Consider the following 17,853-nt stretch of genomic DNA (forward strand, 5'->3'; position numbering starts at 1 on the left):
TATGCGAATATAGAAAATTGGGGATGAGAAAAGATTCTGGGCTTGAGTAGTTAGAGAAGTCTTTAGGGAGGAGGTAAAGCATGAGATGGATCTTAAAAGTTTTCAGGGAGGTGTATTGGCTGAGGGATGTGGAAAAGGGGTTAAGCTTGTGGGAGGTAGAGGCAAGGTATGATTTTGCTGTGAAGAATTTGAAGAGTTGTTTTAGGAAATAATGAAGCAGATGGGGTTGAAAGAAAAATCAGGCTAAGAATTTGGAACTTAACTGGATAGAGCATAACCAGTAGTGGATATTTTAAAAACTGGATCAAATGTTAAGGTGAAAGAGGTCTTTTACAGAGATTAATCTGGCAGATCTGTGTAGATCAGCAGGGAGTGGTCTGAAGCCAGGTAAACCTGTTTTAATCATCAGAAAGGAAGGATAGGGTGAAGAACCTGGGCTACTAATTCAGAAAGACTTTGGTTAAGATCCTTCTTCTGCCACTCTGTTATTTTCAGCTCATGGATAAGATGAAGATAACTAGCTAGTTGGGTTGTAAGTAACACAAAGGCATGAAAGAGTTTAGTAAAGGTTAGGTGCCTGGTACTATGCTAGGACCTTCAGTGGGAGGTATTATCAGTGCTACTTTTGCTACTACTACTTCTACTGCCACTACTTTTATAATAATATTTGATGTGCTATAATGAAGATTGAAACTGGTGAACCATAAGTAGAAATAGGATGTAGAAACCAGGCCCATCCTTAACACTAATGGGTGCAAGAGTATAAATGAAAGTTCACTCATTATATTTCTGAATATTTAAATGCTACAAATCAGTTAACTGTTAAATAAAATGTGCTCTACCTCCTAATTTGACTGATATAGCTTTGTAATGAGGTGGATGATCATTTAGAATTTACAGATTTTTTTAGGAGTTCTGTTCTAGAATATAGTGGCCAAAGGAGAATTGGCCTTCTGTCACCTTGTTCTTCTCCTGTAGTCTACCTCCTTTTGCCCATATCCTAGGTTCTTTGCCATAGCATGTCCCCATGCCTATTTCCCAGGCAACCTTGCCTCACCCCTTGCAAGCTATCTCTTGACTGCCCCTTGGGCCTAGAGGTGGGTTTGCCTGCATCCCTGTCTGCCCTGGGGACGATACTTCAGGGCTCTGTATGTAAATTTGGGATCCTGGGAATCTGCTGTGGTAGAGTGCTGAGGAGTCAGAGAGCATGCCCTGAACTCTGCAGACTTCTCACTTCAAGAAGAAGTACCTGGCCAGGGGGCCAAAGTGGGGGCCAAAGTGGGTTCTCTAAAGTGTAAGGCCCAGGGCAGTGACTCTTTTTGCCTGGGTCTCAGGATGGTGCTGGAAGGGATCACCTGACATGGGTGACAGATCAGCAGGATTTGTTTACTATTAGTTGTGGAGTATGAGAAAATGAGCGTGCAAAAAATGAATACCAGGAGAATTATAAAGCCACTGAGAGAGTTAGCATAGTATGTGGGAGCAGATGAGGTGGGACCTGAATACAAAAACTGTGTTTTGCTTGGCATTGAATACCTAATCAACTTCTAGCATATTGCCAAGCACATAGTATTGAGTCAATAAATGTTGAAGGGCAAGATGAAGATACTTGGATTATTTGTGCCAGAGATGAGAAGAAAGTCATTGTAGAATATAGAAAGAAACAAGAAAATAAGTTCTTGTGGGGCCAGTGCAGAGTTTTGAGGGAGGGTGCATCTTGCTGTGATTGGCATGGTAGTGAGTGAGCTACTTGTGTGTGTGGACTGTGTATATTTAATATTTGTATGTGTGGCGCCTAGCATAGTTGCAATTCTTTTTTAAATAAGTGATTGAATAATATTATATGAGAACAGCCTTTAAGAAATTAATTGGATCTTAAAGTTAAAATGATTAATGGCAAAGACAATTTGTATTATTAGTGATCTGATATGGAGTCTGAGAAACTTGTAATAATTCAAGACATGAAGAGATCCTGAGCAATTGTGTTAGTTTCAGAATGAGGTGGCGAAAGATGTCTTCAAAGAGGAGATTTTACTTGTAACCTGTTTGGAGAGGAGTAGAGGACACACATAACTGTAGATTAGCTTGAATTTTCTTACTTGATAGTCACTCAAATTAAGTACAGGTGAGGGTGGTTGGAGAAAAGAATCCAAGCTAAAGGACTTGGTAGAATTATCTTAGAAACATCTGATTATGGGTATGTATAACTCATAGTCATTTTGCTCAAAGTTGTTATGAAGTATTTAGTCACTTAATTTATAATAAATATGTACAGTAATATCTCATGTCAGAAAATATATGTCATAATGATAATAAGGTAACAGGAAAATCTGATAATAGGGTTAAAACTGCCGAGTTCTTTCTGAGAACTCTGGTGTGTTAATTAGTGTAGATTATTGCATTTTTGCTGTATCTGACTTGTAATCGCCTAAATACACAGCAAACACCTGTGATTACTTTAGTGATCCTTGTCTTGTCATGTTCAAGTCACCCCGAAAATGTGTATTTAGACTGTTCCCTGTTCATATATACTCAGCTGTGCCTGTTTGCTTTGTTATTTTTCTGAGTTTAATGGACCGACATAAAAATTTATGGCAACTGTCACTTAATGTCACCTTTACCTTTAAAGAAAAAAAGAAAACAAACAAAACTAAATCACGCCAGGCAGCTATGATGCTGTTTACAGTTGACTAAATTATCAGAATACTTTGGACTAAATTTATCTCTGACATCATGGGCCAAATTTAGGGCAAAAACGGTATGAACATATATAAACAATATACTTACTTACATTTTTATATGTAAGTGTTACCCTAAATTTAATTTATTAGCCAGTAAAAATCATTAGTTTTAAAATAACATTGCCCATTTGTCTTTCAAGCAAAGATTTCTTTTTAAAATTTCCATAAAACTGAATAATCATGTATATCTTATTAATTTCTCTGGTTTGTGACCTGTTTGTATGTTGTTTCTGCTTGTTTATTTTTAAGAAATAAATCTTATTTAATTATTTTTAAGGAATGAGCAAAGTTATGTCAGCTGCTAATCCATTCTCACTTTTGCCTCTCTATATCAGGCTGTTCTCAAAACTGGCTGGTCTCTCATCTTCACAATTTAAAAGCATAGGTTTTTTCAGAGAATTCTTCTCTTCATTATTTTCCCTCACTTAAATTTTTCCTGATTATTAGATTAATATGTTTACTTGAATTCTGATTCTTTGAAAAGTAAAAGTTCTCCTTTTCTTTAAAATCAATATAACATTTTTTTTTTGGCTAAATAGGAAACTTTAAAAAATATAGTTATACAAAGAAATACTTTAAAAATAATTCATTTGTATGGTAATTAGTATTTATCCACAAATTCAATAATTTAAAATAATCATATATCTTCTAGATATCAAAGAATTCATTTTTAATGTTAACCTAATTCTTCTTGCTTTTAACATTTTAGGCCACTTGGTCATTCTGGCATTTTATGGTAGAGAATACATTGAGTTTGGCTCATGGAAAGAATATGAGGTAATTGATCCATGTTCTCTATAAATTATGAATGTACACAAAACATAGAGTATTTTAATATGTCAAATATGGCGTCTCATGTCTGAATTTTTTCAGTAACTTTTTAAAATGTGAGATTTTGAGATAGGTTTTTCCTTTCTTGATGGTTGACAATAGCTAATATGGTAAGGAACTTTTCTTTTACTACTTGTATATGTTTAAGACAAAGTATTGGAGCTGTTCCTCACATTATACGGTTACAGTTAATATTTTTAAATGCTTCAGATAGCTTATTAGCTCTCTGTGGGGCTAAGAAAACCTCAAGAGAATGCGTCCTTCCTATCCACCTCCCCAGCCCACCCGAAGTAGGATTAAAGGCATGCTGCATTGAAAAGTACTAGCAGCTAGTGCAGGAAATAGTGTGAAAGGGCATTGAGGCTCCTATAATGTGAAATTTCTAGGCACTTCTCAGGGTGGTCTAATGAAAACAAATATGAGCCTCATATGTTAGTCTTTTGCTGTCCCTTTGGTACTCTTGTGTCACCCTGCATGATGCCTGACTTTGGCATTCTAAAATGGCACTCAGCTAAGTGCATATGCCACATTCATATCCATAGTTGTTTCATGGATTACCAAGCATCAATCCTGTATCAGAATTAGTTCAAATTAAAGATAGTAAAATATAGCAGCTATCCTTATGAAATTCAGCCAATGACACAGGAGTGTGAGAATCAGTGGGTACTAACTATTGAGTAGAGTAATTGGCTAACATACTGCTGATGTCATAATTCCCCTACTCAATAATGGGTTGGTTATGTAAGAAGGTGCAGCAGTTTGGTGTGTGAACTTCTGCTTCCATTACAGCAGTACTTTAAAGAGGCTTTCCGTTGGCATTCAGAAAGGTGAAAAGTGCAGAGGTGGTAGTGGGAGGGGCATCAGAGGGATAGGCATAGAGTCTGAGTAAGCTGTTCATCATTATTGGTTTTTGAGATTATGCTTGTACCCGAATTGAATTACTTTCTTACCTTCCCACACAGTTGGAATGCAATTGAAATGCAGCCCATTCAAGGTGGTAAAACATTGCTCTTTTAACATTTCTTCAGTCTGCAGCTTCTGTGGGACGATAACCATACAGTTTGCTGGTTAAGAGACTTAACCAAGACTCAAGAGAAATAAACTGGAGCTATTTCCTCCATTTCAAACCTGTGGTTTTATAAAAGTCCACCAAAGTGTGCAAAAAAAATTCCCCTAACCACTTTTCAAAATTTTTTATAGATATAAGGTTGCAGGAAAGATAAAGTAAATAGTTTGATGTGTAAGACCTTTGTAACATGATTTATAACAAAAACTATGCATTTATGTATAGGCGTTATAATTAAAGAGCTATAATCTTTATCACTGATAGTATATTTAAAGAGACTCAGTGCCAACTCTTTCAAATAGTTTTCCTAAGAAGTTTTGCAGCTTTATCATATTTATTAAATCATTTGAGTTGTCTGTATCTAACAAATGAATGATATTCTTTTTCCTTATCATTCATTTTTCATGATTGAGGGTATCTGGTATGGGCATCGATAACATACCTAATAATTGTGAAAGCTCATGTGGGCCTAGAGAAAAGAGTGTCCATAGTGTACTTCGATTAAAAATGCTTGCAAATAATGTTTATTAAAAATAGGTTAGTGGGGCTTCCCTGGTGGCACAGTGGTTGAGAGTCCGCCTGCCGATGCAGGGGACATGGGTTCGTGCCCGGGTCCGGGGGGATCCCACATGCCACGGAGCGGCTGGGCCCGTGAGCCATGGCCGCTGAGCCTGTGCGTCCGGAGCCTGTGCTCCGCAACGGGAGAGGCCACAACAGTGAGAGGCCTTCGTACCGCAAAAAAAAAAATAGGTTAGTGGAAATTTAAAATAAAAAACCAGTGGGTATTTTGGTGGAGTCCTTCTTTTGGGTAAGTTGTAGGAGATGAACTTAACTTGAATTATCCTGAAAAGCCATAGAAAACAAATCTATATGTGCTGCCCTTCCCACTTTTTCCTTTTAATCTGACTTTTGGGCTTTCATTTTGATAGCCTTAAACTCCTTTGTTATATGTGAAATAAGTAAGTTGTCTTGGGAAGGGGAGGGGTAGGGAGGGAAAAGTGTTTTTACTTATTGCATGGCATATGGGCCGTTAATTATAATATACTTTATATTTACATTGTAGATCACACTTTATAAGGTTCTTTTGTATGTACAGCACCTTATCTAACTTTCTTCCTGACCAGTTATATGGGACCATATAATGGATGGGAAAGCCGAGTGCAAGAGAGGTTAAGAAACACCTTTGAGGGCTTCCCTGGTGGCGCAGTGGTTGAGAGTCCGCCTGCCAATGCAGGGGACACGGGTTCGTGCCCCGGTCTGGGAGGATCCCACATGCCGCGGAGCGACTGGGCCTGTGAGCCATGGCCACTGAGCCTGTGCGTCCGGGGACTGTGCGTCTGGAGCCTGTGCTCCGCAACGGGAGAGGCCACAGCAGTGAGAGACCCGCGTACCACAAAAAAAAAAAAAAAGAAACACCTTTGAAAACTGTTGCACAGCAAGTAGTTGGAAGATCTAGCATGTGCACCCAGGTCTTGTGACTCTTAATCCAGTGTTCCTGTCCACTATATTAGTAATTTTCAAATTGTATTTTCCAGTCAAAGAAGTTCTTCAGGAGCCACCTTGGGTAATGTTGGTGGCTGCAGAGCATGTCCATTTTTGTCTCTTTTTCTTTTGAGGCTCTGAGTAGTATTTCATCAGAAGTAAGCTTTTAGAGCCATTGCTCTGTACTATTTTTCTTTGTGCAAGGACTAAAGAGAAGCAAACTATATCCCTCTAAGTGACAATCAAGGCTGTATACCTCTTGTCCTACTGGCATTGTGGATCTAGAAATAAGAATTAGACTGTTGGCATTTTCCTTACTTCTGCTCCTTGTCAACTAAGTACTTACTGAATATGTACTGAACACAGTATGCAGGATACACAAGTTACTAGCTTTTTAGCAGGGCCAATGACAATTGGTTTTAAAATAGTAATATAGTTTTTTTAAAAATTAAAATAGAAACTTCATATTAAACATATCTTGGTCATAAAGTGACATTAATAAGCATCACCATTTCTATATAATTTAAAATATTGCTTGTACTTAATAATCCCAAGGCCGGTAGTTAAGCATATTTGTTCTTAGAAGTAATTTTCATAAGCTATTATCTATGTATAGAGTCTTGAAAATGCTAGATTATAGTAGCATTTATGAGTATTGCTAATAGTGTCACAGAATGGTTCCTTCATCATATTATAGAATTCTAGAGTCTTTGGTAATAATGGATTCCAAAATATGTTTTCACCTTACCCAAGTATGCATTTAAGCCTTAATGTATTGTAACAATCTATGAAATTACATATGTGCAAATAGAAAATAAATTCCATCAGTGGTCAACAAAAACATCATGAAATTTAATAATGGTTAAGAGTTTATCACACAAATTCAAGATAAGAGTAATTGTTATGGAAGCAACCTAAGTGTCCATTGACAGATGAATGGATAAAGAAGATGTGGCACATATATACAATGGAATATTGCTCAGCCATAAAAAGAAACGAAACTGAGTTATTTGTAGTGAAGTGGATGGACCTAGCGTCTGTCGTATGGAGTGAAGTAAGTCAGAAAGAGAAACACAAATACCATATGCTAACACACATATATGGAATCTAAAAAAAAGGGTTCTGAAGAACCTAGGGACAGGACAGGAATAAAGACACAGACGTAGAGAATGGACTTGAGGACCTGGGGAGGGGGAAGTGTAACCTGGGACGAAGTGAGAGAGTGTCATGGACATATCTACACTACCAAATGTAAAATAGATAGCTAGTGGGAAGCAGCCACATAGCACAGGGAGATCAGCTTGGTGCTTTGTGACCACCTAGAGGGGTGGGATAGGGAGGGTAGGAGGGAGACGCAAGAGGGAGAGGATATGGGGATATATGTATATGTATAGCTGATTCACTTTGTTATAAAGCAGAAGCTAACACACCATTATAAAGCAATTTTACTCCAATAAAGATGCTAAAAAAAAAAGAATAATTGTTAGACTCAAATCATAGCATTGTACACATTTAATGTGTCAACAGTTTTGTACTTTTTATTTAAAACTTTTTTTATTGAGATATAGTTGATGTACAATATTATATAAGTAACAGGTGTACAACATTATGATTCACAATTTTTAAAGGTTATACTCCATTTATAGTTATTATAAAATATTGGCTGTATGCCCTATGTTGCACAATATATCCTTGTAGCTTATTTATTTTATACATAATAGTTTGTACCTTTTAACACCCTTACCCCATTTTGTCCCTCCCCTTCCCTCTCCCCACTGGTAACCATTAGTTTGTTCTCTGTATCTGTGAGTCTGTTTCCTTTTTGTTATATTCACTAGTTGTATATTTTAGATTCCACATAGAGTGACATCATACAGTATTTGTCTTTCTCTGTCTGACTGACATCACTTAGCATAATGCCCTCCAAGTCCACTGCTGTTGCAAATGGCAAAACTTCATTCTTTTTTCTGGAGTACTACTTTTCTTAAACTTAGCCATTGAGCTCTTAGTTTAGAGTACTAAACTAAACACTCTAAACTAGTAATGTTTGTTTTCTCCACAGTTCATTCTGAACATGGAACAATTAGAGAGGCACTGAAAAGGGCAGTAAAAATGGATATATTGGCAGGAGTGAGGAAGGATTCAAGAAGCATGGGGGGAATCTGTTTTCAAATTTACTTGTATTTCTCTTTATTTTTTATTACAGAATTTCAGCTAAAAATCAATAAAGCAACAAAATGACAGGTATGTTAGAGCCTTAAGTTATCTCCTTGAAAGACAGACCTAAGTAGAATGAGCTTGAATTATAGGAAGGACAATTTTAATTTGTCATAAAGAAGATATTCCCTAAAAGTGAGTGGCAATAGAGGGATATTTGGGATGTCATACTCTATAAAGATCTTTAAGACTGGAATAGTTATCTATTCAACTAAATATATGTTTTATCCTTGAAGTCTCTACCAAGCTGAAGGTTCTTTTAGCTGAAGCTGCTAATTGCTGGAAATTAGCTAATTAATTAGCTAATTAATTAGCTAATTAAGCTGCTAATTGCTTGGAAATGTATGCAATATGTATATAATTCTCTTATAACTAAATATGATATATGTAGTTTATGGAGATCCTTATATTATTTTTCAGAGATAAATTAAGATAAAAATTGCAAGTACATTGCAAATTTGGGATTATAGAAAGAACTAAAGTACCCTTAATCTGAGAGATAATATATATTCCATATTATTATGTGTGATTTAAAAATACTTGATAAAAAATGCAGAGGAAGGCAGCCATTAGTCAAAAATGTGAGAATGAAGCTATGTCCTTTGGCAAGGTGGTTTAGTGCAAACAGCTAATGCATTTATGAGTTAGTCAAACCTGAGGTCAAATCATGGTTCACCCACTTATTAATTCAATATTCTTATGTAATATGAGGATAATAACTGTTGCCTTGCAGCCTTGTGAAAACTAAATAAGGGATATATGTGAAGTACATAATGCAGTGCTTGGTACATAGTAGTGCTTAATAAATGATACAGGCATACCTTGGAGATATTGCAGGTTCAGTTCCAGACCATTACAATAAAGTGAACCTTGCAGTAAACTGAGTCATACGAATTTTTTGGTTTTTCAGTGCATATAGAAGTTATATTTACAGTATTCTGTAGTCTATTAAGTATGCAATAGCATTATGTCTAAAAAAAAAATGCATACCTTAATTTTAAAAAATACTTCATTGCTAAAAAATGCTAACCTTCAGTGAGTCATAATCTTTTTGCTGGTAGAACATAGAGGGTCTTGCCTCTATGTTGATTGCTGCTACTGGTCAGGATGTTGGTTACTAAAGGTTGCAGTGGCTGTGGCCATTTTTTTTTTTTTTTTTTTTTTGTGGTACGCGGGCCTCTCACTGTTGCGGCCTTTCCCGTTGCGGAGCACAGGCTCCGGACGCGCAGGCTCAGCGGCCGTGGCTCATGGGCCCAGCCGCTCCGCGGCATGTGGGATCTTCCCGGACCAGGTCACGAACCCGTGTCCCCTGCATCGGCAGGCGGACTCTCAACCACTGCGCCACCAGGGAAGCCCTGGCCATTTCTTAAAATAAGACAACAATGAAGTTTACCATCATTGATTGACTCTTCCTTAAACAAAGGATTTCTCTGTAGCATACAAGGCTGTTTGATAGCATTTTACCCATAGTAGAACTTCTTCCAAAATTGGAGTCATTCCTTTCAAAACCTGCCATTATTTTATCAACTAAGTTTACGTACTGGTCTAAATCCTTAGTTGTCATTTCAACTATTTTCATAGTGTCTTCACCAGGAGTAGATTCCATCTCAAGAAACTACATTCTTTGCTTATGCATAAGAAGCAACTCCTCATCTGTGCAACTTTTATCATGAGATTGCAGCAATTCAGCCACATCTTCAGGCGTCACTTCTAGTTCTCTTGCTATTTCTGCCACATCTACATTTAATTCCTCTACTGAAATCTTGAACCCCTCAAAGTCATCCATGAGGGTTGGGATCAACTTCTTCTAAATTCCTGTCAGTGTTGATATTTTGACCTCTTCCCATGAATCATGAATGTTCTTAATGGCATCTAGGATTGTTAGTCCTTTCCAGAAGGTTTTCAGTTGACTTGGACCACATCCATCAGAGGAATCACTATCTATGACAGCTATAGCCTTATGAAATACATTTCTTAAATAATAAAACTTGAACGTTGAAATTACTCTTTTGATTCATGGGCTGCACAATGGATGTTGTGTTAGGAGGCATGGAAACAACCTTAATCTTGTTGTATATCTCCATGAGAGGTCTTGGGTGAGCAGGTGCATTATCAATGAGCAGTCATATTTTGAAAAGTATCTTTTTTCTGAGCAGTAGGCCACCACAGTTGGCTTAAAATATTCAGTAAACCATGTTGTAAACAGATATGCTGTCATCCAGGCTTTGTTCCATTTATAGAGCACAGGCAGAGGAGATTTAGCAGAATTCTTAAGGGCTAGGATTTTCAGAATGGTAAATGAGCATTGGCTTCAACAAAGTCACCAGCTGCATTAGCCCCTAACAAGAGAGTCAGCCTGTCCTTTGAAGCTTTGAAGACAGGCATTGACTTCTCTTCTCTACCTATGAAAGTCCTAGATGGCATCATCTTTCATCATAAGGCTGTTTTGTCTACATTGAAAATTTTTTGTTTAGTGTAGCCACCCTCTTGAATTATCTTAGCTAGATCTTCTGGATAACCTAATGCAGCTTCCGCATCAGCACTTGCTGCTTTATTCACCTTGTGCTTTTATGTTACTGAGATGGCTTCTTTCCTTAGGCTTCAGGAGCCAACCTCTGCTAGCTTCAAACTTCTCTTCTGCTGCTTCTTCACCTCTCAACTTTCATAGAATTGTAGAGAGTTAGAGCCTTATTCTGGATTAGGCTTTGGCTTAAAGGAATCTTATAGCTGGTTGATTTTCTCTCCAGACCACTAAAACTTTTTCCATATTAGCATGAAGGCTGTTTCACTTTTCATTTGTGTGTTCCCTTTTAATTTGTGTGTTCACTTTTAATTTCCTTCAGGAACTTTTCCTTTGTATTTACCACTTGGCTACTTGTTTGGTACAAGAGGCCTAGTTTTCGGCCTGTCTTGGCTTTTGACATTCCTTCCGCACTAAGCTTAATCATTTCTAGCTTTTGATTTATTTATTTTTTTAATGACTTTTGTTTTTTTTTTTGATGAGGACCATTTTTTTAAAGTCTATTGAATTTGTTACAATATTGCTTCTGTTTTATGTTTTGGTTTTTTGGCCTCGAGGCATGTGGGATCTTGGCTCCCCAACCAGGGATCGAACCCACACCCCTTACATTGGATGGTTAAGTCTCAACCACTGGTCCGCCAGGGAAGTCCTGCTAGCTTTTGATTTAAAGTGAGAGATGTGTGACTCTTCCTTTCACATGAATACTTAGAGGCCATTGTAGGGTTATTAATTGGCCTAATTTCAGTATTGTTGTGTCTCAAGAAATAGGGAGGCCCGAGGAGAGGGAGAGAAAGAGATGGCGGATCGGCTGGCTGGTGGAGCAGCCAGAACACACACAAAATTTGTCAGTTAAGTTCACCATCTTGTTTGGGTGTGGTTCATGGTGCCCCAAACAATTACAACAGTAACATCAAAGATCAGTGATTGCAGATCACCATAACAATATAATAATAAAAAAGTTTGAAATATTGTAAGAATTACCAAAATGTGACACAGAGACACAAAATGAGCACGTACTGTTGGAAAAATAGCGCCAATAGCCTTGCTTGACGCAGGGTTGCCTCAAACCTTCAATTAGTAAAAAGCGCAGTATCTCCACGTGCAGTAAAGCAAAGCACAATAAAACAAGGTATGCCTGTAGTTCCCTTCATTCCTCCATAAGTCTTAATGTTTGTTTAGGAGTTTGGATCAGGAAAACCAATAGAACAGGGAGGGGATGAAGGGGAAAATTGAACTTCAGTCATTTGGGATATAAGATTCAACATACTTCTTGCATTTACTATTTAATTTCTCAAATTTCACTTTGTCCTGCAGTGGTCAACAAGAATTTAATTGCTTTATTATATTAAGGAGACACCAGTTTTGGTCCTACCTTGAGCAAAAACTTCAATATCAGACTCACTCTTAGGAAGAAAGCCATATGGAGTTGTAAGTAGGAAACCACAGGTGAAGCAGAAAATATTAAATGTCTTCAGATTTTAACTTCTGGAAAACTCACTTTTATTGAAAGGAAGTAACTGTTTACTTAAAAGTTCAGTGTGACAGATGCATTAGTTTCTTGGAATTTATGGTCAGTGAACTCTCATTTTGTTTTAATTAGCATAATTATCTTAGGTTCTCTTCTGACTGCTATTCACCCCTATCCTTCCTGCTCCACCCCCTACTCCCCAGCTATCCTACATTATCGTCACTTCTGAATTTCTAAAGGCTCTTCAAATAGCCAGTTTCCCTAAGTTTGTGGTAAAACTAATTTAACTGCAAAACCTGAACAAAATGACGTGAGGTACTTAAGGGTCTTTCTTTACCCCACTCTTTGAACATTCATTCATTTAGCTACAGAAGTGTTAATGTGAATGGTTATGGGTTGCTGCCCCAGATCCATCTGCAGTGTTGTGTATGGTATTGCTTTCTAAAATTAAAAAAATTCTGAGTCATGTGACATATCTGAGCCAGTGGCTTCCAGTAGGGGGTTGTGAATCTGTTTCATTTTTCCATTTTATAGATGAGAAGACTATGCTAGAAGAAAGTAAATTACCAAGGTTTGAATGATATATTAAGATGTTAAGTAAATTATTCAGATAATGCATAGTAAAGCCAAATTTAAACCCAGCAGTCTTATACCAGAGCCCATACTCTTTTTTTTTTTTTTTTTTGCGATATGCAGGCCGCACAGGCTCAGCGGCCATGGCTCACGGGCCCAGCCGCTCCGCGGCATGTGGGATCTTCCCAGACCGGGGCACGAACCCGTGTCCCCTGCATCGGCAGGCGGACTCTCAACCACTGTGCCAACGGGGAAGCCCCAGAGCCCATACTCTTAAACTATAAGGACAAGTGGGCAGCTTGGCCACCCAGTTGCCAAGGCAAGATTGAGCTTAGTTGGCACCAGTATTCATGTCTTGAGTTGACATAATTACTAATCTTTACTAATATAAGGAGGCATATACCTAAATATCTGTAATGGAAGATAATCTCCTTATAATTTGGATGTGGGTATGGACTATTAAGCTTTTCTACATATTTGGGTATACATATGTCTGATCATAGATTTCCCCTAGGTATATTGGAGCCCAGCCACAAAGGCTTGCCTCAGGTTGAGGTAGAAAACTGTCTAGTTTCTCCATTGTCCGTCCTCATTATTTTATATTATCTATATCTCACTAAGTGCTAGAAATTGTTGTTTTGACCTTTTTCAACAAATTATTAATGCCTCTATGTTGTAGGCTAGAAATACAATGTTGAACAAGAAAATCATGGTCCCTTTTTCAGCAGGGGACAGTTGTCATTGTGGATGGGACAGTTCTTGGTGGGTTATCCTATGTTGTAGCATGTTTTAGCGACTATGGGCCAAAATGGCATTAGAACCACTTCCTCTCCCCAATCACTGTGACAACAGAATGACCCCAAAGGTTTCCAAAGTCATCAGGTAAGGGATGGTGGGATGGTGTAGTGGTCTATCTTGATGTTATTCATACTCAGCCTTGAGGATAGTAGCTGCCCACTTGTCCATGCACTTTGTCCACACACTATCCAAGTTGAATAATTGACTTTAAGCATTTCTTTTTCTAGAATACAGGCTTCCTGCAAGTAAATAGAGCTGAGAGAGCTACAAAGCAAATAACTAAACTGGTTACACTCCGGGTACAATGGCTAAACTGAAAAGCAAGATTAGTTGTGGATAATGTTACCAATGGCTAATTGAGAATTCTCCTTATACTGTAAATAACGAGCATAAGTTAATAAACTCCCAAGTTAACATACCAAGATGATGCTATATTTTTTTAAGCTATAGAATCTAAGTCTCTAGGACTTTATATATGCAAATTATTTCTTAAAGACATACAGCACATTTATGCGAATTATATTTTACAGCACAAACATTTCTGCTTTGCTTTTATATTTTTAAGAGAAATTTTTAACAAAATTACAAATTTAAATAATTTGTAAATAGAAACAACTATGAAGGATTTATGACTTGAATTTGTCATTTGAAAGAGGAATAAAAATAAATTTTCATTCAGTATCCATATTAACTGCCTTTTAATCAGTATTTTATATTAAAAGTAATAACATTTGGAAGTTTACAGAGCCTCAGGCTTATGACAGTTGCTGTTTAAATTACAATAATTTTATTGTATTATGATTACAAAATTTATTTATATGCTATAAAACATTCAGAAAATCCAGAAAGGTACAAAGAAGGGAGTAAAAAGAAATTATCATTCATTATAATAAGACCATTATAACTCATGATTCAGTAGATGGATTCAAGATTAGATCTTTTAAAAAATGAAGGTACTTTTCTGATTGGAAACCATTTTGCAGATGAGGAAGGTGATGAATTGCTCATGTTAATTAGATATGTTTGCTGTAATTCCAGTTTCAGCTGCATATAAAAAAAGAATTGTGAGAGAGATTTATTTTTCTTTAATTTAGATGAGAAATACTTATCAAGCACCTAGTATACATTAAACATTCAAAATGGATTTTCCACTTATTAGCTGTGTGACTGTTGGCAAGTTACTCTAAGTAGTCAATTTCTTGACTCAGTTTATTTATTTGTAAAAGAGGGATAATAACTACTTTGTTGAGTTATTGTAAGGGTTAGTTATAGTTTAGTTGAAGTATTTAGCAGCACCTGACATATAATTAGACAACAATGAATCATTAGTATTATTGTTTTTATTCTTTATAGTAACAATACATAATTTTAGCCCATTACTATATAAAATATCATTGCTGTGGTAGTAATTTAGCATATGAGGTAATTAACTGTGATTATTGTAATTTTATTAATAGAGAGAATGGAGCCTAGCTAGACTGACTATACTTAGGATCTTGTCAGGTAAATATTACTTCCTTATATTTGTATAGCAGTTTCGTTTTCAGAGCTCTTTCTCATTTCTTGTTTTATTTGCTCTGTACAGTCTTCCAGTAAGAAAAGCAGGGCCTGTATAATTTTCCATTTTGCAATTGAGGAGCTGAGGCTTGTAGAGAATGACAGACTTGTCCAAGGTCATATGGCTTATAAGTGGTTAATCAGGTTCATTTCCTTCCACCTATAATTAAGATTCTCACTGAACCTAGATTGACCTTCAGTATGGGAAAGAACAGAGAATAGAATCTGACTATAATTGATGAGTCTTCATTTAACTTTAGCCATTTTATAGTTTCTTGTGTTTGCTCCCATTCCAGTCATCTGAACATTGGCTTTAATGTTTTAGTAGTCTATTATGTTGATGGTGGTTACAATTAACCACATCTCTGGATATTCACACGCTTGTGAAGTCTCTTTCCTTTCAATCTGGACTGGGCCTGTAGCTTATTTTAACAAACAGAATGCAGCAGAATTAGAGCTGTCTGAAGTCTGGGCATAAGCCTTAAGAAAGCCAGGTAGCTTTTGCTTTTATGTTTCTGGGAGACCTGAACCATTATGTCAGAAATCTGGCTACCTTCCTAGAGAGACCATGTGGAAATGAGGCCACAAGGAGAGAGGGAGAGGGAGAGAGGGAGAGAGAGAGGGAGAGGCGGGGAGAGAGAGAGAGGCTCTGAGGTTACATGGAGACAGAAGCCCAGTCACCCTAATCCTAGTATTCTAGCTGAGCCCAGTTCCTACCTGCTAGCTGAAAGCAATTGTGTGAGTGACCATCAGCAAGATGAGCAGAAGAACTAGCTGAGCCCAGCCCAGGTTGCAGAATTATGAGCAAAAAAAAAGTTTTTGTTTTTGTTTTTCTGAGCAATAAGTTTTGTGGTGGTTTGTTACACAGTAATAGAAAAGCCAGAGAAGCATGGCAGTTTACTTGAAAATAAAAGTCTTGCTAAAGGGTGTTACCCTTTCTTGGCCTATTTTGACAGTTTTGGTCTTTTTCTGGTTTGCTAATGTCAGGCAGTGTTGAAGAGAGAGAATAGTAATGAATAATTTTTCCTTTCCAGAAGCTCATCTTACTGAACCTTTAAGTACACAGGTTTGGCCGATACTTGGGTAAACCTGAGGTAAACCCAGTCTCTCTGTGCTGAGTCTCTTCAGAGAAATCTCAGGAGATTGGGCTGCTTCCTATTTTCAGGTCTCTGATTCTTCTTCTCTGTTGAATTTCCTACTCCCAGTCTTTTGTGACTCTCTTTATCCCTGTCAGAGTTGAAATGGATTTGGCCTAGGTTAGCCAGCTAAGAAAAGATGGCATAGTCTTCCTTCCTCTCTTGAACTTGTTTCTGTTGTCCACAAAGACTTGGGAAGGCTTTTGGGACTGAGAGTAAAACTAAGACATGGACTCACCTCAGTTTCTGATCACTTACATATTACTTAACAGGAAAGATATGCTGCAGTGAAACATTACTCATGCAGTTTATCTTTTCCCTCTCATAGATCAGTTTCTTCCTATTTAACTATAAATACTGCATATTTTATTTTCCCGTATAATTAAAGTTATAAAATTATAAAAATAAAAAAAATTGCAAAATGTTTTATAAGTTTCTGCCAGAGATGAGAACCAGTGATCTAAACGCTTATTAAGAATAATTTTTCAAAAACAATTTTGTTGTTGTTTATGCTTTGTTTTAAAAAAATACATGAAGATAGATTTAAAATATTACAAAGCTTGATTGGCTTCCAAATTGTTGGAGTGAGGGCCTCAGTGTACTCCCTCTCCAACACAACAAAAATGCAAAACAACTAAAATCAACCATTTCGGAGTTCTGGCAATTGATCAAAGCCAGAGAATGAACTGAAACTTGTCTATCCAAGAGAAGACTACTGAACCTTGAGATGACAGTGGCATCTAACTTGTGCCCACTCCCATTCTCCCTCCTTCCCCAGCTTGTGGTATAGTAGAAACTGGCAGCATTGCAGACAGTGGAGAGATCTGACCACTTTTGGAGATCCGTGAAAAGCACCATCCCTAGATCACAGTTAATATTTTGTCCGAACTTGTATCTCCCTGGGAAAACTCAGTTCTCAGAGAGTGATTGGCTATTGATTTGACTTAGAGCTCAGCTCAGTTGGGGGGAAGAAAATGCCTACCCCCTGGGCTTTACTGAAACAATAGCAACTGTTGGCAACATCTCCACTGTTTAAGGCTGTGATTTCACGTGCGGCAAACAAGAGCCTGGCCAGGAATGTAGAAGGAAATCCTGGAGGATTAGCCAACCATAGGGAACTTTGAAAAGCTCCAACATATTTCTAGATATCTAAAAGATTGCAGATGTGCAAGTCTGTGCATATGCCCAGGAAAGACCTGGGAAAGGAGAGGATCCACCTCTGGCTGACCTTGAGGCTCTGTGCAAGAAGGAAGTGAAAGCTAGGGCTGTCTTACAAGCTAACTGAAGTTTGAAGGTGTGGCTTCTCACGAAGTTTCCTTTAGCTTTGGCAAAGGGTGGAAGATATACAGGCAAGACATTTAAGGAAATCTTCTGACCAATCACTGGTTGACCACTATATTATACTGATGCAGGAAGCCAGGCTTAAAAACGAAAAGAAGAATACTCAGTGGCCACATAATACA

At 37.4% G+C, this 17,853-nt stretch overlaps 1 protein-coding gene across 2 annotated transcripts in view; it reads left to right on the forward strand.

The window, feature by feature from the left end:
* Positions 1-17,853, forward strand: part of RFX3 (regulatory factor X3) — a 292,829-nt gene that overhangs the window by 38,247 nt on the left and 236,729 nt on the right. Inside the window, exons 3-5 of one of the 2 annotated variants that reach the window (XM_073806160.1) lie at positions 3,451-3,518; positions 8,327-8,364; positions 12,173-12,286. The exons of the other annotated variant lie outside the window; for it this stretch is intronic. Coding sequence (XP_073662261.1) covers positions 12,279-12,286 — 8 coding nt within the window. The 5' untranslated portion in view covers positions 3,451-3,518; positions 8,327-8,364; positions 12,173-12,278. The remainder of the gene's footprint in view (positions 1-3,450; positions 3,519-8,326; positions 8,365-12,172; positions 12,287-17,853) is intronic. 2 annotated transcript variants of the gene reach the window in all.

Source organism: Tursiops truncatus, chromosome 6 (genome assembly GCF_011762595.2).
Source record: "Tursiops truncatus isolate mTurTru1 chromosome 6, mTurTru1.mat.Y, whole genome shotgun sequence".
Taxonomy (NCBI): Eukaryota; Metazoa; Chordata; class Mammalia; order Artiodactyla; family Delphinidae; genus Tursiops; species Tursiops truncatus.